Genomic DNA, 27,563 nt, shown 5'->3' on the forward strand with positions numbered 1-27,563 from the left:
AGATCTGTGTGGCAGCAGCAATATACAGTAGCCTAAATAAATCAATAAATCCACTGCTCTGTTGTCTCCTCTGAGGCTGGGACTCTAAATAATGTTCTGTGCTCGTCTGTGCAGCCAAAGACAGAACAGTTAGCATGTTTTGCTCAAACTTTCACCATGGCATTAGAGCTGGTACACCGTTGTTGCTTGCGAAATCATAATGACAGCGCCGTGAGTGGAAGTTTACAGATTAAGGGGAGGTAATATTATAATGAGATCCCTTTGCCACGTCACCAAAGGAGCGAAATCAGACGCGCTCGTGTTCTCAGAGGCTTGCAGAAAAAGGCTTCCCAAAACAAAGTTACTAGGTTAATTTTTTTCACGTTTCCTTGGTTGGTAGATGCACCGGGGACCTGATTATAGCACTTAAAACCTGGAAAAGTCCGATTTTCATGATATGTCACCTTTAAATTTTAGTAGTTTTGTTGTACATTTCAGCATTTTTATTAGTTATTTTTGTTAAATTGTTCTATTTAGCTTTAATATATATATATTTTTTTTATTTTAGTAGTTTTAGAACTCAAACATTTCACATTAGTCTCAGTTAACTATTTTTAATAGTTTTAGTTAGAACAATAACAACGTTGTTCTTTTGTTAGCAAAGAATTAGTTAAAATGAGTTATTTATTTTAATTTTATGCTTTAATTCTAGTGTTATATTTGAATTATTTTAAACTATTACTCATTTCAATTCTACATTTTTATATTTTTGATTTTTAGTAAGGCTTCATTGTAAAATTAATCATTTCAATTTTACATTATCCTTTTTATTTCATTTGTGATATTTGTATTATTGTTTTAAAATGACTTATTTTAGTTTTACATAAATATTATTTTTAGTAGGTTTTAATTTATTAGCAAAATTAAATTAAATAATTTTAAAATAAAGACATAACAAGTCATTTTAAAAATATGACTTATTTTGTTTTTATTTTAAAATTATTTAATTTTTAGAATTTTAATTTTTAGAAAATGTATTTTAAAGTGTCTTAATTTGGCATTTTTATGCCATTCATTTTTAGCGTTTTTATTTTCAAATGATTTTGACATTTTTCTGATTTTATTATTTAGTGACTTGAGATGTTTAGAGATGACGCATGTAGATTTGTCTGTGCTGTAATGAAGACATGTTGAATATTTCTCATCATCTTCATGTTTTCCTGCAGAGATTTTTGTCTTCATTTTAAGATCCCGTTGATTTACCGATACTCCTGTGTTTCTGCGCAGGACTGGATTGCAAACGTGCGAGGAGGTTCCTTCTCTTCTCAGGGCAAGCACATCAAGTCCAGCTGCAGCCTCGTGGCCTTCAACACAGATCAGGCTGGTATGAACCTCATTCACACATCAGATTAAACTGGAGGTCGACCGATATGGGTTTTTCACTGGCCGATGCCGATGCCGATATTTAGAAATCAGGGCAGACAATGGCCGATATATGATGCCGATTTTTTTTTTTTGGCCGATATGTTTGGTCGATTTTCTTTTTTTTTTTCCATTCATCTCATAAAAGTGAGTTTGAGCAAATGATTATTGCAGGGTACAAGATAGTAATAGTAGTAGTGCCCAATTTAGAGTAATAATGCATGGCTCAAAACTTAAGCACCTTCTCAAAACAGTTCTGAAGCATGCTTTTTGTTTATGTTTGCTGACAGACACCAGTGTTTCCCACAGATTGCAAATTAATTATACGCCAGCAGGAGGCGCTGTTGGAGCGGAGATATAGCGGTTTCCCCGGTAACGGCTGTAATCAAATAAGCGCTGTGCTCACAAACGCTACTTTATCAGGCATTACAGGAAAGACGAAATGAAAATGACATCGAAGCTTTTCTGAAGACGGTCGGTTCTTTTCAAAGATACATTCATATAAAAACACCCCGTGCTGCATTTTAATTTTGAAACGTGAAGCGCCGGTGCGCCTGCCTATAAATCGGCGTAATTTGCAGCACAATCGGCAAATGCCGATTAATTAAAAAATGGCAAAAATCGGCCGATTAATCGGCCGGCCGATCAATCGGTCGACCTCTAGATTAAACACCAGGAGAAGCGGTCTGTTTTGCGTTTGTAACCGTGTCTGTTGTGTCTCTGGAGGAGGTGGGATGATCGGTCTGTCTTCTGTGAACGCCGCTTCTGACGGGAAGTGGATCGTGACCCAGATTTCATGCCATGCTGGTGAGATATTAACAATTACACTTGGCTCATTTCACTTCATTTGGAGCAAAAACGGATGTCCGTGAGGATGCTCGGAGCAAATAAAAGCAGTGTCCCGCTGCGTCAGGCCAATGTCATGGACTCACAGTTCACTAAAAATAAACCCGAATGCATGCGACCCATATGAGTTTGTCCTAGTTCTCTTTCTCTTCCCGTCCCAGACCTCGTGACCGACCTGGACTTCTCGCCGTTTGACGACTATCTGCTGGCGACCTGCTCGGCTGATGAGACGGTGAGTCACCATAAACCAGTGATCGCTTATTCTGAGCAAAAACTGACCACTTCAGCAGGAAGGAGACTGTCTGAGTCGCATGTAAGATGAACAACCGCACGTTTAGGGATGGGTGTATCTGAAATCTGAAATACCACATTCATAATAAAATAACAAATCACAATATATAGTTGTTCAAGGATATCATACATGTAAGCACTGTGCCCTAAATATCTGAATGTCTTCTATGAACATCCAAAAAAAAAAGGGGGAAAAAATCAAACCTAGTGACTTTATTTATTTACTTACTTTCTCAGTGTTTTTAATTTCATTTTGAATTTTAAATTTAATAAAAAAAAAAAGTATTTTAAATATATTTACTTATTTCTATTTATTTTTAAATCCATTTATTTTAAATATTTATCAAGTCAAGGTTTTTATTTTAATGCAATTTATTTATTATAAATCAATGCATTTATTAAAATCAATATAATCAATTTGTTTATTATTTTAATTTATTTTAAATTAATGTATTTTTAATCAGTTTATATATTTGTTTTTTTATTGTTTTATGTATTTTCAATAAATTAAACCAATAGAATGTATTTATTTATTTTGTTTTAAATCTATTTTTATTTTTAAATGTATTTCTTTATTTAACATTATTTTATTTTGTAAAATCAAATAAATCAATAGAATTTGTCTATTTTAGTTATTACTAATCTTTTTAATTTCATATATTTAAAATTTATTTAAAATGTAATTACATCTTTTAAATGTATTTTAAATCTATTTACTTTGTATTAATTTTAAATCCAGATATTTTAAATTGAACTGCTGTATTTTTGGTATCAACCACTTCTGACAGCAGAAAATACATTCAAATGACTGGAAGAATTAAAACTTATTTGACTTCTTAAAGATCCCATGTTTCTTTCTTGCTCCTTCCTTTCTTTTATTTTCTCTCTTCCTCTTTTCTCTTGAAATAAATTAAACCAATATTATTTATTTATTTTACAGAATGAGAATAGATTTTCTTGAGTGAAGCAGATTTTTTTGGGTGGGGGTTACACACTTAACCCTCAGCCATAAGTGTATGTACAGATGCATAGGTTTAGTTAGATTTTTAGGGCTTTAAGTTCAAATATTTTTTTTTTCTTCCTTAAGAATTAATTCCTTAATAATGTGCATCGTTGGCCGTCAGCAGTGTGTGTTTATTATTGACATCTGCTGCTCTTCAGCTGTGTTGTCTGTTCAGCTTGACAACAAAACACACACACACACAGAGTCATGTTTAGGTTTGGTTCTGTGAATAGTGTTTTTAGCAGCTGTATCAGGCTGTGCAGATGTTGAGGAGGTTGGCAGACGCTGCTGTTGCTCAGGTCAGGGTTTGAAAGCTCAGCAGAATGATGAGACGGAGCGTCCTGACGAATCATATTCCAGCACATCTGGCCTCCTCCTAACAGCTGCTCCAGCGTTTGTCTCACTCTGAGCTTGGCTTTAGCAGTCCGCTCACACTGTGAGAGCCGCTCAGTTTGGGACATTTCCCAGGGCAATCACACTTTCTGCCAAAATACCATGATAACATTTATTGTTAATCCAGTTGAACTGCTGTATTTTTGGTATCAACCACTTCTGACAGCAGAAAATACATTCAAATGACTGGAAGAATTAAAACTTATTTGACTTCTTAAAGATCCCATGTTTCTTTCTTGCTCCTTCCTTTCTTTTATTTTCTCTCTTCCTCTTTTCTCTTTCTTCTGCTTTTTCTTTCTTTCTTTCTTTCATTCTGTCTACTTAACAAATTAAAATGTTAGTGTTTATAATGTGATGTATTTCTGAATGAAACGTTAAGTAAAATATTTATTTATTTATTTATACATCAATTTTTGTAATGTGATGTATTTCTGAATGAAACAATATTAAAGGAGACATATTATGCCCCTTTTTACAATATGTAATATAAGTCTCTGGTGTCCCCAGAATGTGTCTGTGAAGTTTCAGCTCAAAATACTCCACAGATAATTTATTATATAATTTTGAAAATGCCTATTTTGAGTGGAAGCAGAAACACTCTGTTTTTCGGGCCTGTCTCTTTAAATGCAGATGAGCTGCTGCTCCCCGCCCCCCTTTTACATTATAAGGTTACAATTAACTTAACCCAAACTTTAATTTAATTACTATTTATTTTTAAATGTAATAATCAACACTAAAAACATGTATGCAAACATGTGAATTGCACATAATGCAGTTTTTAAATTAACTTATAAATAATAAAAATGTTATGTGTTAAAATATATTCAGTTTCACAGTGGCTGTCATAACATGTTTCATAACAGATTAATGCAAACATACATTAAATAGTTAAGACTAACAGGTAAAGTAAAATATGAGTATATAGTGTAATATTTCGCAAAATGCTCCTCTCTAGACTTCATTTCTCTAGTGAACTAACGAGCTGTGGACACTGATGACTTGCTGAGGTAAATGAAATGCTATGTGACATTTTATTTCCACGCTGTTTTGTTGACGTATTTCCGTGATTGAAACACTGACTGAGCGATTACATGAGGCATGAGATGTTCATTCATGTTTATTTGCGTTAAAACTAGTAGTACAGAGGAAGGAATGATCGCGCTCACTTGCGCTCCACTCTGCCATTTACACTGCACAAGTCTGCGGCATGTTACGGGAACCGGAGCTGATCGCGGCTGCTCGAGTCAATGCTTGTGTTGGGTTTACACCAGCACGTTTCTGAACCGTCCCAGAAGTGGCTCTCTGAGGCGTTTATACAGCGATCTGTCATGCCACATCAAAGACTGTCAAAACGCCATTTATTGTTTGAATTTCCTGGAGGAAAAAAAATGCGGTATTTGTTCGGTACACATGCGTACCGAAAATTTTCGGTACGAATAGGCTACGTGTACCGTTACACCCCTAATATATAATATTAGGGTGACCATATTTTAGTTTTCCAAAAAGAGGACAGTGCGGGGGGGGGTTTCGCCTAAAAGTATACATGGCAAGTTTTTTGTGTGTGTGTGTGTTTGTTTGCTTGTTTTGTTTTTATATTAAATAAGATAGAATAGAAAAAGAATAGGGAATGATAGTGTTAGAAGGTCATTTTTAAATAAAAATAAAACAAGTCAATAGAACAGAAAAAGAATAGATAATGCTTGTGTTATAAGGTCATTATTTATAATAAATAAAAAGAAAATAAGTAGAAAGAATAGAGAATGCTAGTGTTAAAGGCTTTTTTCTTTTTAAATAAAACAAGTAGTTAGAATATAAATAGAATAGAGAGTGCAAATGTTAGAGGGTCAATTTATTTTTATAAAAAAAGACAAGCAGATAAAATTAGAATTAGCATTATAACAGAGTGCTAGAGTTAGAGGGTCAAATGAAGAATAAAGATATGTGTTTTCAGCCGTTTCTTGAAAATATTAAGGACTTAGATTGGGCAGGTCATTCCACCAGGAGGGAACAGTTAATGTAGAAGTCCATGAAAGTTTTATCATAGGTAGAATGCAAAATGTTTCAATACAAGCATTTCAGTCAAATGTAATTTATGCAATATTTCAATCCAGAGTGCGTGTGATCGCGAAATCGAAAGTGAACAGCGTGAATGCTCATTCAAAAGGGATTTAAATACTGAGAGCGGCTCACTGATGCGGCAAAATTATACACAATATTAGAATGCGTAAAGGAGTGGACACGAAAATCGTGGGAGCGAAACAGCCGAATCCCGGACATTTTGGGCAATTAAGAAATCCCGGCCGGATGCATTTTTTTAGGTCCAAAAAGAAGACGTATGGTCACTCTATATAATATTATTTTAGCATGGGTTTGAATACTGTACGTCAGCAGAAGGAAAATTCATTTCAGAGAGTAAAAAAAAAAAATTAAAATCATGAAAAAAATTTTTTTATATATATATTTTTTTAATTATTACACATCAATGAATTAAGGCACTATTAGACCAGGGACATTTTTTTTTTAAAACTGTAAATGGGGTGATTTTGATGTCATGTTTGGGGTTTTCTAAAAGGTGTATACCAATGATTTTATGGATTAGAAGATTTAGTAGTATTTAGGATCTGCCACAGTGCGGTGTTTAATAATGTCTGTCTCTGTGTTTATTCAGGTGAAGCTGTGGCGCGTGTGTGATCTGGATCAGGATCAGCCCAATAACGCCGAGGTCACTCTGAGCACCGCAGACGGGCGTCTGGAGATCGTCCTCTTCCACCCCGTGGCCTCAGGACTGCTCGCCGTGGCATCTGCGAGGGGAGTTCAGGTGTGGGACGTCACACGGGACGCCGCCCTGACAGGTAAACACACACCTTCTGTGTTCATACCTACAACCATCACTGCCTTAAACACCAGATTTAGTCTCGTCTTCAATTACTTTACTTTAAGTGTTCACTTCAGCCCTATTCAGACGCTAATTGTTTTTCATGAGTTTGCTAGGCCATTTCTGGGTCTATTTCTAGTTATTTGTTTATTTGTTTGTTTTGGTGTTGTCAAAAGTACCGACTTCGGTACCAGTTGATACTGAACTTTTAAAAATGTCCATTTCCCGCTAACATTTGAGCGCTGTTGAGCAGATTCTTAAACAGATCTATCTATATATCTGTCTGTCTGTCTGTGTCTATCTGTCATCTATCTATCTATCTATCTATCTATCTGTCTGTCTGTCTGTCTGTCTGTCATCTATCTGTCTGTCTGTCTGTCTATCATCTATCTATCATTTTTAATTTAGCTGAATTGAAAATGTTTTTTTCTCTCCTCACAAATATGAGCCAAATTACTTGCTGTTTTTTAACAGGCAACAAGATTGTGTTGTAAGTTAATTCACATCCAACCAGATTTTCAAAGACAAAGACTAAAAATCAATTTGAATATTTTTTGACTCTTAATGAATATTTTGTTGATTGGAACTCTCAAGAAGAATAAGAAAATGAAGAGTCCAGGCGGGTTAAATGTTGAAATGCTCTCGTCCATTGACAGATCGTCACCTGAATTGATGAGTTGTAATTGGCGTCTGAATAAGGCAGTTCACGAGGGTTCTGTCTGCAGCTTTTTTGTCTCTGCTGTGTGTTTTTTGTTTTTGTCTCTGTGTTTTTCACTGTTTGGTTTGATCTGCGAGCCTCTGGTGGTTTCCAGGGCTGTTTGTTACGGTTCTCTGGCGTCTAGCGTGGAGCGGCTGAGGTAAATGTTTGAGCTCAGGAGCCCCTCAGAGCTTTGGGCCCCATGATGGCTGCTGACCTGCTCAACCTCACATCTCTCATCTCACATCACTGTCTGCCTTCATCTGCTTTCATGCGCTTGAGTCCCTGTTAGCCGTGGCTCATTCACTCTGTCTGTCATCTCAAACAAAACCAATCCAGCGCCACATAACTGGATCTCTGAGAACAGGAGAAATGTTACATCGCCAAATAGCTGAAATAAAATTCAGCTATTTTTTATTTTATTTTATTTTTTATTTTATTTTCAGTCAACATTTATTTTATTTCAAGTAAAAAAATGTTTTTTGTATATAAATATTGTTTTAATTTTAATCAATAAACACCTTAGAATTTATTTCTCTAATTTTCTCATAGTTTTGGCAAAACAGACTAATTAAATGGAATAAATAAAACCAATAAACTACCAGTGTCATTTTAGTATTATTTGCATACTATTATATTGTATACTAATTAATCAATCAATCAATCAATCAGTTGATTAATTAAAATATATGTTTTTTATTGAAAACATTTTTTTAATTTGAGACAAATTTATTTATTGTTATTCAACCCTCTACGGACACCTTGGCAATTGAATCGCCATTGGCTAGTAAATTTTTTTGTTTACTTGCCAGACTGAAATACTATACTATACTATATATAATAAGCAATATATCAGTATATATATAAAGTTATGCCATTTTACAAACATATATAATGTTTGTAAAATGGTACAGCTTTTTAAATATCTGAAAGTGCACTCTTAATATCAGTCAGTCAAGCAGTCAAGCATTATAATATGATAATCAAGTATTATTTAATAATAGAAGTTGTATATTTAAAAAAAAAAATAATAATTTTTTAAATTTATATATTATTTATATATTACATAACTGGATCAATGAGAAATGTTGCATTGGCAATTGATTTAGCTCTTACTTTTTATATTTTCAGTTTTCTTTTTTTATTTTAGTTTGTTATAGCAATTTTATGTGCTTTTAAAAAAAATCTTTCTATTCAGTTTTTATGTTATTTCAGGTTTAATTCAGTAATTTTAGTACTTCAACTTATTTTATTTCAGTGAGCTGCCAAGGCAACATTTCTACTGTAATTTTCTCATTTTTTAAATGCCTAGTTTCTCCTCAGCGATGTGTTTGGCGCGTCACAGCAGCTTTTCCCAGTGCATTGGTTTGCATCAGCAGACTCTCCTAACATACACACGTGTTGAGCTCAGATTCCCAGCACTCCCATGCTTTTCTGTGTGTGTCCTCACTGATATGACGTTTGAGAGTTTGTGAACTTGTGTTAAATGCTGATCTTCTGGATGTGGTGTGTGTGTGTGTGTGTGTGTGCAGTACTGGAGCAGCATGAGGATCAGCTGCAGGGTTTGGCCTGGAAGGAAGACGGATATTTATAACTAATAATCCTGGAATTTATTTATTTTAATTTTGGCCATCAGTTTTGGTCAAACAGATGAATCAAATATAATAAATAAAGATAGTAAACTATGGTTAAAATCAGTGTTATTTTAGTATTATTTGTACAGTATCATTAGTGTTTATTGATCGTTTTAAATTAACTTCTATTTTATGTGCTTTTTTTGTAATATTTGTAATTCTATTTAGTTTCTATTTTATTTTTAGTCATTGTGGTAATTTGGAAATGTATTTATTTATTTTTGCAGTTAGTTGTTCAGGCAACATTTGTACTTTTTTGGTGTTTTTATGTTTTTTTTTCCCCCAACTTTATTTCAGCTTTTTTACAAAAGGAGAACATTTCATGGTTTTAGTTCAGTTAACAGTAACAACACTGATTCCGATGGTTTTACCAGTGCATTTGCACACAACACATAAACCCAGATTACAATAGACTTTAACTGATTTAATGGCAGTGAACATCAGAGCTGTTGTTCACCTTTTTGCTTCTTGTGCTCCTGATGTTAATATATGATGTAAAATATTCAAAGTTACTGCCAGGAGGCACATTTACTTCTGCATATGATCTTTACAGGAGTTTTGTGAAAGGGTTTTTGCACAGACAGCAGCACATTGTCACCAGTAGATGTCGCCAGAGCGTGTGTTTTCCCATCAAGCGGATCATTACGCAGATTGGCTTTATTAGTGAAACACACATGATCACGTCCACAGGGGGAAACTCATAAAGCTCTGCAGAGCGGATTCTGTCAGTGCATCTGATTTGAGGAAGTTTATTACATCTGGCCCCTGAAAATCTGCCCTTCAGTCGTTTGCTTAATGTTAATTGATTCTGGAGGACAAACACTTGCTGTAGCCAAACGTGTCAGTTTGACACACGTCTGTGACTCATCTGAAACGTTAAACCGCACGGCAGAAGAGTTTCTATTTTTGGACACAAAGGTTTGTGTTTGGCAGGAGCAGAGTTTTGATTGAGTTTATGGAAAGAGCTTTGTTAAATCAACTGGAGGGAAACGTACTTGACTCCGTTTAATGATTAATTTTCCACTTAAATATTGCTGCTGCAGTCATCTTATAAAAAGTATAATAAATTAATATCAATATTTTGAAATGCATAATATAAATAAAAAAAATTAGTTTAATATTTGAATATTAAATTAAAAAGATCAGTTGATTGACAGATATTTAGATAAATTAAGACTGCCAAAGTTAACGTGTAACACTTGAGAATAATTAATCTCGTTTCACATTATTGCATTTATTTATACAACACAATTGCCACATTTTCCTAATATGAAAAACACACATCAGTCTGGTAGCCAGATCCTCATTTAAATGATGGAGAAGTCAAGTCAAGTCAAGTCAAGTTTATTTGTACAGCGCTTTTCACGATACAAATCATTGCAAAGCAACTTAAAATTTGACGACAAAGAATTAACTTGACGGAGCTCAAACTCAAAACACACGGCGAAAAAACCTTTTTAATGACTAACTAATTTACAAATCAAATTCAGATGGACGCTTAATAAAGTAAAGTTTAATTGCTGTTTATTTATTTATTTACTATAATTTTGTTTATTTATTTGTTTATTCAATTTATTTATTACTTATTTAATTTAATGTATTTACAATGATGTTTGTTCTTTTTTGATTATTCTTTTGTAATTATTTGTTTGCTTATTTGTTTATACTTAAGTTTCTTTTTATTTATACTTCTTTTTTTCTCATTCTTATTTGTCTGTCTGTCTGTCTGTCTGTCTGTCTATCTGTCTATTTGTCTGTCTGTCTGTCTGTCTGTCTGTATCAATGTCTGTCTGTCTGTCTGTCAATATCTGTCTGTCTGTCAATGTCTGTCTGTATCAATATCTGTGTCTGTATCAATATCTGTCTGTCTATCTGTCTGTCAATATCTGTCTGTCTGTATCAATATCTGTCTGTCAATATCTGTCTGTCTGTCTCAATATCTGTCTGTCTATCTATCTGTCTGTCAATATCTGTCTGTCTGTCAATAGCTGTCTGTCTGTCTGTCTATCTGTCTGTCTGTCAATATCTGTCTGTCTGTCTGTCTGTCTGTCTCAATATCTGTGTCTGTATCAATATCTGTCTGTCTATCTATCTGTCTGTCAATATCTGTCTGTCTGTCAATAGCTGTCTGTCTGTCTGTCTATCTGTCTGTCTGTCAATATCTGTCTGTCTGTCTGTCTGTCTGTCTCAATATCTGTGTCTGTATCAATATCTGTCTGTCTATCTATCTGTCTGTCAATATCTGTCTGTCTGTCAATAGCTGTCTGTCTGTCTGTGTCTATCTGTCTGTCTGTCAATATCTGTCTGTCTGTCTGTCTATCTGTCTGTCTATCAATATCTGTCTGTCTGTCTATTTCTGAGTCTGAGACCACATTCACAGTTTGAAACCTCAAAACAACCCAGGTTTTAGTATTTTGATCTGATTTAGGCAGCATCTACAGCTTGACTTTGTTGCGTTTGAAGTATAGCAGAGAGAGGAGCGTTTGAGGCGGCACCAGACCCCCGGAGCGGCTGATTTAGCACCCTAAAACACAGAGTCTGACCCGGGTACGGAGAGTTACGCTCAGCCGCCCCGCAGGAGGAAATGGGGAGCGATCCATAAAGAAATAATAACAGAGCTGCAGAGCTTTCCCTCAGCCTGTTTAATGCACTCAGAGGATGCTGGAGTTTACAGCTGCATGACGGATCTTAGGATTAGTTTATGAGGAAAAATGAGGATGTTTGAGTTTGCACCGAATGCTTTGTGATTTTTTTTCTCTTTCTCTCTCTCTCTCTCTCTCTCTCTCTCTCCCTCTCTCTCCCCCTGCTTCTAGAGGGTAGTCATTCCTGTATTAACACGTATCATTTATATTGTGCAAAATACTAGACATTGCTATACATATTTATATTTAGGTATTTTAAAAGTTTCTATATTGTTTTTATTTAACTTCATATGTTTTAAATCTGTTTTATATTAAATTTATAATTTTAAAATGTATACATAATTTGATTAAATAACTATTTACATTTATTTTACATTAATATAAAATGTATAAATAAATTTATTAAAATATTGTAAACAATCAAATATTTTAAAATATTTTATATTCATTTATTAAATTTGTATTTGTATTTATGTATTGGATAATATTGTATTAAATTATTTTATATTTATATATTTTATTATTAAATTTTTTATATGTATTTATGCATTTTAAAATATTTATACTTAATTTGATTAATATTTATATATTTATATTTATCATTTATTTATTTTAATTTATATTAAAATAATATATTTATATATATTTATTTATATATATTTTAATATTTTTAATACTTTTTAATATTTCAATGTGAATTTATTAAAAACCTTTTTATTTTTATTTATGTACTTAAATTTTTTATATTCATTTAATTTGTTTATTTTTATATTAATGTTTTATTTTATTTATTTATGTATTTATTTATATTTTGTATTAAACTGTTAAGAATAATCATGACGGCGTAATAGGGGACCAGAATTCATCCTAAAATATCAAGAGAGAAAAACAAAAGCAGGGCAAAGTGGGAAATGTGAGACCGGATCACAGACTGAGCTCAGAGGTTGTGGCCTCAGTCGAGTCGAGCTGTAATTTAAGCGAATAGGCCCTTCAGTCTCCCCAGATCCACCTTATTAAAGCAAATCAGCACGCCAACATGTGTGTTCAATTGCAGCTGTTTTCCCCCGTTAGGTGAACGGGAGGAGAGGAGAGCGCGGCTCGTGACAGGCCTCGTTTGGAGGCATGGACGTGCATATTTTACAACACCAAACACTCGCCACGTGAACGCAGACGCTTTCATCCACAGCGACTCGGTGGACGGTTACGATTAAAACATGATCAAAGCATTAAAGCAGGTGTTGATTTATGGGCTTGTGACTGCGGGTATGTGAGTGATTGTGCTTTCGTGTGTTTTTGAGTCTGTATACTATAGTATAACATTTATTTTTCTCTGTTTATTTTCTTTGCAGCTAGTAGACACTTTCACTAGATCCCCACGTTTAAAACAGTCAGTTAGTGGCGTTTGCTAAGTTAAGCATCATTATTACTATTGCTAATATAGAAGGTTAATTTATGAACAAACTTCTAAGTATTAACAAGATAAAATGGAAAAAAAAACAAACAAACTTGGTAACACTTTATTTCGATAGTCCACTTTAGACATTCTATTAACAGCAAGTAACTTTGCAACTAGATGTCAACTATCAGTCATTATAGTATTAGTAGACTGCTTAATATCTTCTAACACTTTATTTTGATGGGTCCACATACAACATACTGACTAAGAGAAACTTTGCAAGTATATTTCAACTTATTCTACTAACCCTAAACCTAATTAATCGCATCCAAAATAAATGTTTTTATTTACATAATATATCTGTGTACTGTGTATATTTATTATGTGTATATAAATACACACACATGCATGTATATATTTTCAAAATATTTACACCTATTTACATGTATATATTTATATAATTTATATAATTTTAAGTAAAGTATTTAAACAAAAAATTACATTTTTAATTTATATTCATATTTTTTTATTAGTCTATTAAAATGTTTTAAACTTATTTGTATATTTAAAAAATATTTGTATATTAATTAAATGTAATTTTATATTTGTTTTTTTGGCATTTTTTGTATTACTATTTTTTTCATAAAAGCCTTTATTTAAACATTAAAGTAGACACTTTACTTGCATGTATTATGTTTTTTTTTGTATTTGAAATCACTTTGGTCAATTTAATTTGATGCCAAAATGGGACAAGTCTTTAACCCATATATACTATTCAGTACTTTATATTGATTTTTCTATTTTAGATGTTCATTTATATTTAGATGAATACAGGCTGTAAATATATATATTCCACCCTAAAACCCTAAGGAATACAAGACCTCATGACAGGGTAGTGTAAGAAGAAAATGCCCGTTTTTCTTCTTGTTTGCTTGACAAGTAATGAACAGTCTAGTGAAGTTTCTAAAATTTAAACAAACTGCTGGGAAATTATCTTACTAATTCATTAAATTATTGAAGTTTTTTTTAGAGTACTATAGCAACCAGGGCTGCCGTTCACAGTTTGTTGGCAGCAAAGAGGATTGTGGGATGTTTACTTGAGCAGGAGTGAAGCTCATTTAAATGAATGTGAGCTGAAACGAGACACACACACACACACACACACACACACACAGATTGAATGTGTGTTTGATTGCGTTGGGTCTCTCTGTGATGGGCGTCTGGGGTCAGACGGTGTGTGAGCAGACGTATAATAAAAGCTGCACAGACTCTGATGTGTGATCAGGCTCTGACTGTGATCTCAGCCGCTGCTCTGGGCTCAGTCCGGTCTGCTCTGAGTGCTCAGGGGTGAGTCTGACCCCTCTCTCTCGGGACTGCAGGGCATTGTGGGTGGCCTGAGCATGACGCATGCCTGTCTGCAGCGTCCACCTCTAAACAGCATAATTGCACAGTGCATGACGTGACAGATTGTTTCAGTAACAGACTCTAGAAAGTGAGGGGAGCTGCTAGTCGCTGCTGGTTTCACAATAAGGGTTTGATGAAGGCCACTATGTGTAGACTGTGTTCAGAATGGGACAGTAGCTGACTGCATACTGTGTAGTAGTGCTGGGCGGTATGACCAAAAATTTATATCTCTGTATTTTTCAAAATTATACCGGTTTCACGGTACATGACGGTATTTTTTTTTCATGCATGACCGGGTGTTAACCATATTTTCTACTGATTGAGAGAGGAAATACTGCAGTATATTGACTTAGAATGCCCTATTTTACTGTCATGATGAGTGAATATTGTCAAAAAATACCACACTAAATAGTGACTAAACACGACCCCTTTTAATACATGTTAACCAGGAGTCACTCTCATTTATAATCGCGGCATCGTCTGATAAAATCAACATGCATCTACACTAAAGAGCGGCTATGTGGTTGTTTTGGCTATATTACTTTGTCTCATGCAGCGTCTGAGTAACAAACTAAAAAAAACAACAAACAAAAAAGTGCATATGATATTAACAGACGAACTACGCTCATATTTATATTCCGTCCGCGTTAGGCTATAGGAATTCCGTTTTTATGACTGGATTCTACGAACCGGTCTGTGTTTTCTGCATCGCGGAAATTATAGGGCCGTATGTCTCAGAGTAGTCAGTGTAATTTGGGGAAAAAATCAATTAAATCTGTATGTGGATGTGTGTAAATATTCAAATGTAATCCCCTTTGTAATCGTTAACATTTTCATAAGTAACTGTAATTTAATTACACATTTTTTCTTAGTAACTGTAACTGATTACAGTTACATTTATTTTGTAATTAAATTACGTAACGCCGTTACATGTAACTAGTTACTCCCCAACACTGCTTCTGTGTCGTCACGTTCTATTAGTTCTACAGCTTCAGTTTTGGAACTTTCACGCTTAGTAACACATACAGCTGTTCCCTCACCACAGTGCAACAGTGAAAAGGGACGACTTTCAAACAGTGTCGCGTTCCGAACGTTGTTTAAGCGACATACACGTATTGCGGTATTTTAAAAATTCATATCATAACAAAAATAAACACCGGTATTCGGTATGAACCGGTATACCGCCCAGCACTACTGTGTAGTGCACACTCAGTACACAATCATATGTTGTTTTTTTTTTTTTTTTAAATAGCATGTGGATGGGGTGCATCATGCAGTGACGCACATTTCAAATACTACAGCACTGATTGTCATCATACAACCTCAATACTACCATGTTTAATGACGTAAATAATGTTTTAAATGCAGTTTTGTGGTTAAACATCAACATTTGGTCATCTGATCGACTCATGAATGACAAATTAAGAGTGTTAATTTACAGTTTATATAATAATAATATCACAAATAACAATAATAATTCATAATTATTAAAAAGAATGTCATCATTAGTAATAATAGTTTATTATTATTATTAGTAGTAGTAGTAGTATGAATAATAATAATAATCAAAAAAGTTAATTTATTATACATTTTTAATTATTTTAATAATTATAATAATCATAATTATTTATTTTTGTTTATTTATTATTATTATTATTATTATTATTATTTACAGAACTACCAAACCGGTGTTTTTTGTGCTTTGAACCAAATAATAACAAGACAATATAATAATAATAATAATTTTATCAAAAAATTTTTGTTTTTTTTCTTACATTTTTTATAATAATAAATTATCATTATTATTATTACAAAATGATCTAAACATTTTTTTCTACCTTAAACCAAATAATAATAGTCCTCATCAGAAATAATCTCAACTGCAAATAAAATTTTTTACTTTTAACAAAAAAAAAACTATTATTATTATTATGCATTGTGGGATACAGTATTCTGCAGTTTGATCTGTTGTATACTGCACTTCTTGTGAGATATAGTAACTCATCTGATTATTCCATGCATGTAGTTTTGCATACTGATGAAATGGTGCAAGTAGTATAGTATATGTAGTATAGTAATGTAGTATGGTAGTATCCATTAGTTTTCACTTTACAAAACTCTCAAATCAGTATTACTCATTTCACATGCAAAGTCCTTAGCCAGTTATAACAGTGGTCAGGAACGGCTGAAAGACATTAACCTTGACTAAGATCACAAGAAGAGTACAGTAGTGTTTGAAAACCTCTCGTCATTGGTGATGCTTGTGCTCTTTTATTTGCTCGCAGCGAAACAGTGTGGCTCTGTGTGTGAGCCCAGCGGCTGCTGTGTGTGTTTACGCTGTTGTCTTGGTTTGGATGCCTTCTGTCTGGAGAGGAGCTGCCAGTGCTTACTGACGATGTCTTATGGGTGCATTATGGGTAAAAAGCATTATTCCCAATATCTGTCTCTCAGCACTGAAACCACACTGGAGAGCTGCCTATGTAGGTGGCATTTAAAAGCATTGTAAGCACAACGTTGACTAAAAATACACATATTTATTGTGTTAAAAGAAAAGCATGCCACCGAAATACTAAAGATGTTCACAATAATTGTTAATCTTGATTAGAAATGGAGTGTTTAACTCATTGTCTGTGTATTTTCTGGCTCTTATCTGTATTGAAGCTGTGTTTTGCATCAATCTCTGCATCAGTCTCTGCTCTTCATTACGGATCTGTTGTGTCGCAGCCTGTTCCCATTAGCGCTCGTTTCCTCTCACTGACCCTGCTCTCTGTCCTGATTGGCTGTGTTTGAGAGTGACGGGGTCGTCTGATGGTCACTGTGACTGAACTGATTTTGACACGAGTTCGGTCTGCAGCAGGATTTACGCTGCCAGTTCTGTTGACAGACTCATAACAAATACCACATGAAGCCATTTCTACCGTCTCATAATAATCCAGGCACAGCAGACTTAGTCAGCACACTGAAACAAACGCTTAAAGAGTCACATTACAGTCATTAAAAAAGGGTTATAATAAGATTTGATGCAACAGTATCGCGAGTGTGGGAAAATGTGTCATGGTGTTGATGTTAGAGGGCAGTCTTGTTTGTAAATGCAGATGCATGATATAATTCAGTTTACTGTTAGGAAATAAAAAAATATGTATACTTCTATAATTTTTAGAATATTTATATAGTAATTTTGTTATATATAGTTTTTAGTCATTGTCTATTATATATAGTTTGACAGCACTAATATACATATATATATATATATATATATATTACTGCTGTCAAATGATTAATCGCGTCGAAAATACAAGTTTTTGTTTACATAATATATATGTGTATACTGTGTATATTTATTATGTAAATACACACACATACAGTATATAATTTGAAAATATGTACATGTTTATACATTTATATATTCATATTCTTATAATTTATATTATATATAAATATATTTAATATATAAACATAACATGTTTTTCTTAAATATATACATGCATGTGTGTGTATTTATATATACATAATAAATATACACAGTATACACATATATATTATGTAAACAAAAACTTTTATTTTGGATGCGATTAATCACGATATATATGAACCAAATATATATATGGATATATATAATATTTTGAAAATGTTAATAAGTAAGTTTTTACTTAGTTTTTGACTTTGAAAACGGACTTTTTAAAATAACATTCCTCAGTGCAGCCTTATTATGGTTTTTGTTATTATTATTAATAAATGTTATTTATTTACTTTTACTGATGTCTTGTGTTTATGGTGTTGTAATATATTTACCTCTTTTAACCTGGAGTTGACAGACTCGAATTCAAATAAATGCCACATTAAGCCATTTTTACCGTATAATAATCGAAGCCCTTCAAAGCAAAATCATAATAAATCATTTTACAATCATTAAAGTGTTATATTAAAAATTTTGGACCAGTTTAATGCAACATTATAGGGATTGTGGCAAGAAAATGTGGCATGATGAAATCTAGAGAGTAGATATAGATGTTTTTAAATACATAACCATGCTATAATTTAGTTTAATGGTAGGAAGTAAATTATTCTGTAATATCTATAATATTTTTAACAATAGAAGAAACAAGTTTTTTCTTTTATAGGCAAATATTAGAAAAATATAAACAAACAAAAATTTGAAAACCTATCAGAATCCCCCCCCCCCCATCGTTCCTCACTAATGTTGCCTTAACTGTATTATTAATAATAAAAATGTATTTCTTTCTGCTTATATTTCTCATGCTATTATAATATGGTTATATTTTAACCTTTGTTTTTGTTTCCTCAGGACAAGAAGCTGCGTCTCTTCGACCCTCGGGCCCAGCCGTCAGCGGTTCAGGTAACCTTCTGTTAAACTCTCACCTGCTTCTGCTCTAACACTCAGCGACAAGATTATTATTGTTTTTATTCCCATATTATCTGCTGTACTGCTGTTTACAGGTGAAACATCAGCACAAACACACTTGATGACCATGTCTGACCTCTATTTCTTTTTGTATATGATTTTGTTTCTAACTACTCAGTTTCATTTAGGTTAGTTTATACTTGCTATACTTGCATGAAATGTTTTACATAAAAAATGACTTTTGTCTTCGTTTAAGTTAAGTTTTCCACCACTGTGTGGAGAGCTGAAAAAAAGTTCCCAAACCTTTTGACCAGTGAATTTCCATGACTTTTCCACAACCTTTTCTGTCGTTCTTGATTTGTTACTTTATATTATTATATTCAGAGTAGGGCTATCAAAAAATATTCGAATTTCGAATATTTGTCGAATTTAAAATAAAAATCCACATTCGAATGCAACGTTTTTAGGTGTGCGTTAAGGAGGCAGCCTTATCAGTGGCGCACGAGATGCGATGACGATGTAAGTGTCGTTGCATTTTAATGTTTTTGTTAGCCTATCCAGTTGAAGCTACTAGATGCGGCGCTGCTACGTCGTTAATTACAAATAATGCGGGAAAAGAGAACATAAATGCGGAGAAGATCTTGTTTACGTCAAAACTGAAACCAAGCCGTTCACACAGAACGCATATTTCGCGCACTATGAATACATGATGCTGTTTTGTTTATAGTTGTTTAAGCAACTTAATTATAATTGGTTTATAAACATTATTTTAAACATTATGCACTTTTTTTCACGGATAGTCATGTTATCTTATGCTCGATGCGCCCTCTTGTGGCCTCAGGAGAGAAGCCAAAAGCTTTTTTTTTTTTACCCTAACTGAAATTATGCCTTTTAAATTCGAATATAATTCGAATATTGATAATATTTAACCACAAAATTCGAATTTAGTTTTTCAGCCATTTTGACAGCCCTAATTCAGAGCTGAACATAACTAGGAAAAAATATATAAATATCGACTTAAGGAGAATGTAAATAAGTGTACAGCACCGTTCAAAAGTTTGGGGTTGGTATGATTTTTTTTTTTTGTCTCTTGTGCTTACCAAGGCTGCATTTATTTGATCAAAAATACAGTAATAACAGTAATATTGTGAAAAAATATTACAATTTAAAATAACTGTTTTCTATTTGAATATATTTTAAACTGTAAATTATTGCTGTGATGCAAAGCAATTGCTGTGAATTTTCTTCAGTGTCACATGATCCTTCAGAAATCATTCTAATATGCTGATTTGCTGCTCAACAAACATTTATTATTATCAATGTTGAAAACAGTTGTGCTGCTTAATATTTTTTTGTGGAAACCGTTATACATATTTGTTCAAGATTTGATTAATATATTTGATTAATAGAAATGTCTTTACTGTCATTTTTGATCAATTTAATGCATCCTTGCTGAATAAAAGTATTAATTTAGTAAAACAAACAAACACGTTCGAACAGTGTAACTCCATAGGTAACATTTTATTAGTTAGCCTACTCCGTTTGCTTTCTTTTTTGTTTTGCTCCATTCACCCCTCAGGTTTCATATTCTATCTTTAGCCAATCAGATCAGGCTGTTGCCTCAGCAGCTCATTCTAATTGGTTGATTGATTGATTGCTTCATTCACTCTGTTGAGCCGGTGAAGCCGTGGGAAACGGCTGAACCCTGGGAAACAATACAGTCCGATGCCCGTGTGAACGTGACAGTGTTTTTGATTGTCGAAACCTGTCGAGCGTCTGTGTGAGAGCCGATCAATCCCAGCCAATTCATCAGGAGCGAGATCAGACCAAACATTCCCACAGTCCTCAGCGAAGGTTTCTCTGTGTGTTTGTGCTCTGGTGAATCAGATGGGGTCATGCTGGATTAGATATTACCCACGCTGCTCTCTAAGCAAACAGCGTGATCTCTGACACACACTCGTGTGATCTGCTGCTGTCGGGCTCTTCTCATGTGTGTTGTCAGATTTGAGTTTCTGATGCTTGTCTGTGCAAAGTGTTTCCTCTACACCTGCTGTCTTCTCATGTCCTCTGATCTCAAGCTCAGTTGGTTTGGATGTATGTAGTGTGTATGATTTGTGTTGAGGCATTTTAATGTTAGTCAATCCTGGAAGTCTTGCTTGTGGACTTTTCCAAACGGTTAGGATGCATTAAAGACAATGCAGTAGTGCTGGGCGGTATACCGGTTCATACCGAATACCGGTGTTTATTTTTGTTATGATATGAATTTTTAAGTCACTATTTAGTGTGGTATTTTTTGACAATATTCACTCATCATGACAGTAAAATAGGGCATTCTAAGTCAATATACTGCAGTATTTCCTCTCTCAATCAGTAGAAAATATGGTTAACACCCGGTCATGCATGAAAAAAAATACCGCCATGTACCGTGAAACCAGTATAATTTTGAAAAATACCGTGATTTAAATTTTTGTCATACCGCCCAGCTCTACTTGAGGTAGCCAGGTATCCCAGAATGCATTTCGCACCAACGAGCAAGCGTTAATGGCGGAGGAGAAAACCCGCATAATTTTCAAAATATTACTGTTATTGTGTCATGAAATGCAGTTCTAAGAGGATTTCAGGCGAGAATGTAGTTGTTCGGAGACGTGAGCGCCACGCGATTACCGGGCGCTCAGTGCTCATGTTTCCCCACGAGAGCAGCCTCAACTCGGCTAGGCCTTCTGACATTTGCCGCTGGTCTCATGAATCTATTATTTCTTCCAGGTATTATCGTTTCGGCTGAGCACAAAGTTATGTTTCATAAATTAAAGCAATAAGCCCCATGAAGCCGTGGTTTACAGTGAATTTATAACAACCCCCTTAGCTTTTATAAAATCACTGTAAACCACGGCTTCACAGGACTTATTGCTTTTATAAAACGGTTATTCCATATACGTAGTAAGGTTTCACAAAATAAAACGGAGCAAATAAAGTGTAAAGATATTAATAAAAACAGTATTCTTCCACCAAACAATGTAGCTCCTCAGAAATTATATTCCGCTTTTACTCAAAACTCACTTTAAACCACCATCGAGTGACTGTAATAACTTCCGATTGCCGTCTAATGTGTGTTTTGGCCATGTAATGTTGCTGAAATTAAATATGTTATTACCTCTGACTCTGAGTCAGAGCAGCGATCATGGAAGAGAGAACACAAGCAGACAGCGCTGGAAGCTGCTAATGCTCATCAGTAAATCAGTGGAAAATAAATAGAAATCATGATTCTGTCTGAGCTATGCGTTTTAAAACAAACATGCACTAGTGTAAATGTAGCCTAACAGATGTGTAAACTGAAGACTATTTGAGCTTTATTAAAACTATTTGCACTGATTTATTGTGTTGGTTACATTTTGTTCCTTTGTGCAGTGGCTCAGGAGATGAGTCTTTGAGTTTGTATAAACATCAACAAGCTGAAAAATAAAACCAAAGTTTTTTTTTTTTTTTAGATAATGTAATCTTGTTAAAATTGATTTCATAAAATTGGTATCGAAAAAAAGTATCGTTCAGGAACTGGTATCGAAGTCAAGGTATCGATATCGAAAATATTTTAATGATACCCAGCCCTACCTATAATGCACATATTAGTACCTAAATGGTAGGCCTACCTGTTTGTACCTTTTGAAAGGGTACTGCTAGTGATAGCTTTTGTACTTTTTTCTTTTCCTGAGAGTGCTAGATTCTGGGTAAAAAACCAACAACAACAAAAAAAAAACTCAGGGATCTGAAACTTTGCAAATAGATGAGATGAGAAGTCTGATTTAGCATCTCTCTCTCTCTCTCCGTCTCGACCCCTCTAGCCTCTCACACTGAGTCTGATTCCTGACAGAGCAGCTTGTTTTCTGACCACATCCAGCTGGCACCGCAAGAGCCCCCATTAACATCACATTCACTCCAGTGCCTTTAATGAGCCGTCACGGGCCAACCCTAACAAAACACAGCCTGACGGGCCTCTGTTTACTCACAAAACGCCACAGCCACGTTCCTTTACTGACAGCTCCACGGCGCTGATGCACGGGCCGCAGTGTAAACAGAGATGCGTCTGAACGCTGCCGTGTTGTTTCTAGACTCCAGCTCAAGCCCAAAGCAGCCGCTTGTCATCGCAGAGCCGTAAAACAATGCTTTCATGAAAATAGACAGATCGTCTATTGAATATCGTTTTTATTTTATTAATATATCTGTCAAATATCACAATATAGCACAATATATCAAAATCACGTTTAATTTTATTCATTTCATTTTATTTAATTACATTTTTTTATTTACATTTTTTATTTTTGATTCATTTTAGATGTAATTTAAGTATAAATAAACATTTTATTCATTTTTTATTTTATTAATTTTATTTATTAATTTTATTAATATATTTGTCAGAGACCACAGTATAGCACAATATTTTAAAATCAATGTTTAATTTTATTAATTGAATTGAATTTTAATTTTAATGTATTTTATTTGAGATGTAATTTAATTAAATAAGTCATAATAATAAGTAACCGTTATTTATTTATTTATTTGTTTCTAGACTCCAGCTCAAGCCCAAAGCAGCCGTTTGTCATCGCAGAGCCGTAAAACAATGCTTTCATGAAAACCGTCCGTTTATAGAGCGACCGCCGTTCTTCGACAGATCGTCTGATGTAGACAGGTGGGGTAAAAATAGAGGCTAATTGTACGTGGTATTTAGGAAACTGTGTAATTTGCGCTTTTGGACGGCACGAGAGCGATCTGTAATCAGCGCTCGCGCACACGGCTGTATTTAGGTGGCTGGCACGAGCGACTGTGCTCCAAACTGTGGTTTCCAGAGCCACTCGCTTTGAGATTTCCTGCTGCGTCTTGATTTTTAGATGATAAATGCATATTTAGGGGCCTCACTCGCACCAAACCGCTCCGAGCTCAGACTAGTTTTTGTTTTTAGACTCTGGCTTGTGGTTTGGTGCATCCCTAACCTCCTCATCACCGTGAGATGCAACTATCCATTTTTAGTTATGTTTTAGATTTAATACAAGGTATAATAAACAAGATACACACAATATCAACAGCATTATTTCTAGAGAAAATAACATTGATTTTATTATTTATAGTATGTTTTCAAAATATTTATTTATTGTTTGTTTAAATAATGCTTTATATATTTTTTATTTTAATTATATATAATATTCATTTGTCAATATTCATTTATTCATTTGACAAAATTTGATTCATTTGATAATCATTTGTTTTATTTTAATGTGTTTATGTTTTAGATTTAAACAGTTAGTAAGGTAAAATCAGAAGGATTTACATATTTGTTTATTTAATTTAATTTCTTTTATTTAAATATTCCTAAGTAAACATTTATTTATTTTATTAATTTTATTTATTTATTTAAATTCAAATTAATATCAGAATATAGCACGATTTCTCAAAATCACAATGTTTAATTTTAGTCATTTAATTTTATTTAATTTTTTATTTTAGATTTAATTTAATTAGAAATAAACATTTAATAAACATTTTTATTTTATTCATTTTATTTATTTTATTAATATATCTGTCAAAAATCACAATATAGCACAATATATCAAAATCACGTTTCATTTTATTCATTTAATTTCATTGAAAAAATTTTATTTACATTTTTTATTTTAGATTCATTTTAGATGTAATTTAAGTATAAATAAACTTTTATTTATTTTTAATTTTATTCATTTTATTTATTAACTTTATTAATATATTTGTCAGAGACCACAATATAGCACAATATTTCAAAATCAATGTTTAATTTTATTAATTTAATTGAATTTAAATTTTAATGTATTTTATTTTAGATGTAATTTAATTAAATAAGTCATAATAATACGTAACCGTTATTTATTTATTTATTTATTTATTTATCCATTTATCCATTTATGAATACATTTGTCAAATACAAATCACAGTATGTATTTACTTTTTAATTTATTATTTTTTTATTTTATTGTATTTTTAATTTAAACTATTATTCAAGTGAAAATCATAATCATTTACGTAATTACTTATTTTTTATTAATTTTAGTAAATAAGTAAACATTTACATTATTTTATAAAAAAATTGTATTCATACATCTAAAATCACAATGACAGTAATGCACATAGAGTGGGTAAAATTACACTCTATATTGCACTTATAGCCATAACAGCAAAGTTATTTTGAATTTTTTACTTTATGACACTGTAAACCTAATAACCTGGTCATTTTCCCTCAAGGATACCAGCAAGGGACGTGACAAAACCCTCCGTACAGCATTCACCATTTTAGCTCTGCAATTATGTCAATAGTTCATCCATCTAATCAGTCCCACTGCTTAAAGAGCGATTTAGACGCTTCACAGCTCCAATAATAAACAGTCGCTTACTGAATGATTCATGTAAGCGCTTTAACAGAAATACAAGCCTCATGTTTCTGTTTTTAAACGCCTCTGTAAGTGCATTACTGTTTATTTGAGGGATGAATCGAAACAATTTTCTGTGGTCACCTATATTAAATGTCAACTGCTATCATCTGGAACATAACTCAGAACCTCTGAAGGGTCACCGGGTTTGATGGTGTTTCATACCCAGCATGCTTTGCTGTCACGTTCTGCGGCCGTCGGTTTGCATTCATTAGGAAACTCATGGTGTCGCGCAGGTCTTTAGGAGACGCGTGTTTTCTTGATCTATGTGTCTCTGTGTGTGTGTGTGTTTCAAATTACAGAGCTGAAAATACTCCTCATAGTTTCAGGCCGCGCTGGCGCGCTGCGGTCCCTGGCAGCGAGGGGAAACAGGAAAGGGAATATTTTCTGGACACGGGGGCCAGATTTCTCAATTTCGGCTTCGGCTGCTTTTTGTGAAATCGGAGAGGCTTTGGAATGGAGAGGGGAAAAACGCAGACTAAGCAACTGCAGGGGTTTGTGGGAGACGCACACAGACGCTTCACAAAAGAAGGAACGAGTACGCTGGGTATATATTAGTCCCGCGGGTTACACTTACACCAGAATACACCGAAAACAAGCAGTGTACACTACTCCTGCATCTTCTCTGACTTCAAATGATGAGCAGCTGTTGAAGTGAGCAGCTGGATCTTAAGGCAGTCTCGGCTGAGCAACAGTTCCAGTGTTTCTGGCTTCTAAACGTCTTTCTGTCGAAGGTTGAAATGAAAACACAAATGCGAACGCTCACAGCTCGAGTCGCTCCCAGTGAACCTGGCTGTGCAATTTCCATATGGAGAAAAAAGTGTTTACTGTTGGGGGACGTGTAATACAAACATTACGCTCTATAGCATCAACATTTGTAAATATGATATACAACATTTATTGTTTTGCTCCAGGAAAATTTGACAGCATTGTGCAAAAATGTGACGTTGATTTATGTGGAAGGGGATGTTTGCTGGTAATGGTTTATCAACTAATAATTAATCAAATAATTTATGCACTTAGCAGACGCTTTTATCCAAAGCGACTTACAGTGCATTCAGGCTATACATTTTTTACCAGTATGTGTGTTAGGGCTGTCAAAAAGAAATTCGAATTTCGAATATTCGTCGAATTTAAAATAAAAATCCACATTCTAATGCAAAAACGTTGCATTCGAATTTTAGGTCTGCGTCAGCCGTCAGGAAGCCTTATCAGTGGTGCACAAGATGCGATGACGATGTAAGTGTCGTTGCATTTTAATGTTTTGTTAGCCTATCCAGTTGAACCCACTAGATGCGGCGCTGCTACGTTGTTCATTCAATATAATGCGGGAAAAGAGAACAATCAATGCGGAGATGACGTTGTTTACGTCAAAACTTAAAACAAGCCGTTCACACAGAACGCATATTTATCACATTTTCTACAGGGACATCTATCATTGTTGCACTCGCGTCTCGCACAAGAGAGCCGCATGTTTAGAAAGCCAAAAATTAATGTAAGTTTAACTTTTAAAAAACATGTCTCAAGGCTTTATAGCGGCTTTCCCCATCCCACTGCATCTCAAGTTTTTAAATGAAGAAAGTACTCTTTGTGATTGGTTTTCGGTCCTTTGTATTAAATTATACATACATGCATGATGCTGTTTTGTTTCGAATTGTTTAAGCAACTTTATTAATTATATAAAGTTTATAAACATTATTTTAAAGGGGTCATATGATGCGATTTCAATTTTTCCTTTCTCTTTGGAGTGTTACAAGCTCTTGGTGCATAAAGAAGATCTGTAAAGTTGCAAAGACTAAAGTCTCAAATCCAAAGAGATATTCTTGATAAAAGTTAAGAGTCAGCCACACCTACCTAAAATGGCTCGTTTTTACTATTATACTATTATAATGTTTTGATATTTTAAACATGAAATGTTGAATAGTGATATTTAAATCATTTTAAAAATTAAAAGATACTTTAAATGTGAAATTAAATCCTCCAGTAAGTGGCAGCAAGTCACTGTTAAATGAGTCATTGCGAATGAACCGAATAATTTAAACGGTTGATTTTGCTCAGAGACGCAAAACAGCGCTGTGTTTGGAATGTTTTCTGTTGGCGAAATAACGCAAAAACAGCCAATATGGTGTCTAAAACGTAAGTCTCTTGATATTAACTTATTGTTTATTGAAC

At 33.8% G+C, this 27,563-nt stretch overlaps 1 protein-coding gene across 1 annotated transcript in view; it reads left to right on the forward strand.

Moving 5' to 3' along the window:
* coro7 (coronin 7) overlaps positions 1-27,563 on the forward strand; it is a 155,019-nt gene that overhangs the window by 5,026 nt on the left and 122,430 nt on the right. Inside the window, exons 2-7 of the mRNA XM_016495662.1 lie at positions 1,267-1,363; positions 2,128-2,208; positions 2,409-2,479; positions 6,603-6,786; positions 9,039-9,094; positions 18,889-18,939. Of these exons, the coding sequence (XP_016351148.1) occupies positions 1,267-1,363; positions 2,128-2,208; positions 2,409-2,479; positions 6,603-6,786; positions 9,039-9,094; positions 18,889-18,939 (540 nt within the window). The remainder of the gene's footprint in view (positions 1-1,266; positions 1,364-2,127; positions 2,209-2,408; positions 2,480-6,602; positions 6,787-9,038; positions 9,095-18,888; positions 18,940-27,563) is intronic.

The sequence above is a fragment of the Sinocyclocheilus anshuiensis genome, unplaced genomic scaffold, assembly GCF_001515605.1.
Source record: "Sinocyclocheilus anshuiensis isolate Anshui unplaced genomic scaffold, SAMN03320099.WGS_v1.1 scaffold1075, whole genome shotgun sequence".
Taxonomy (NCBI): Eukaryota; Metazoa; Chordata; class Actinopteri; order Cypriniformes; family Cyprinidae; genus Sinocyclocheilus; species Sinocyclocheilus anshuiensis.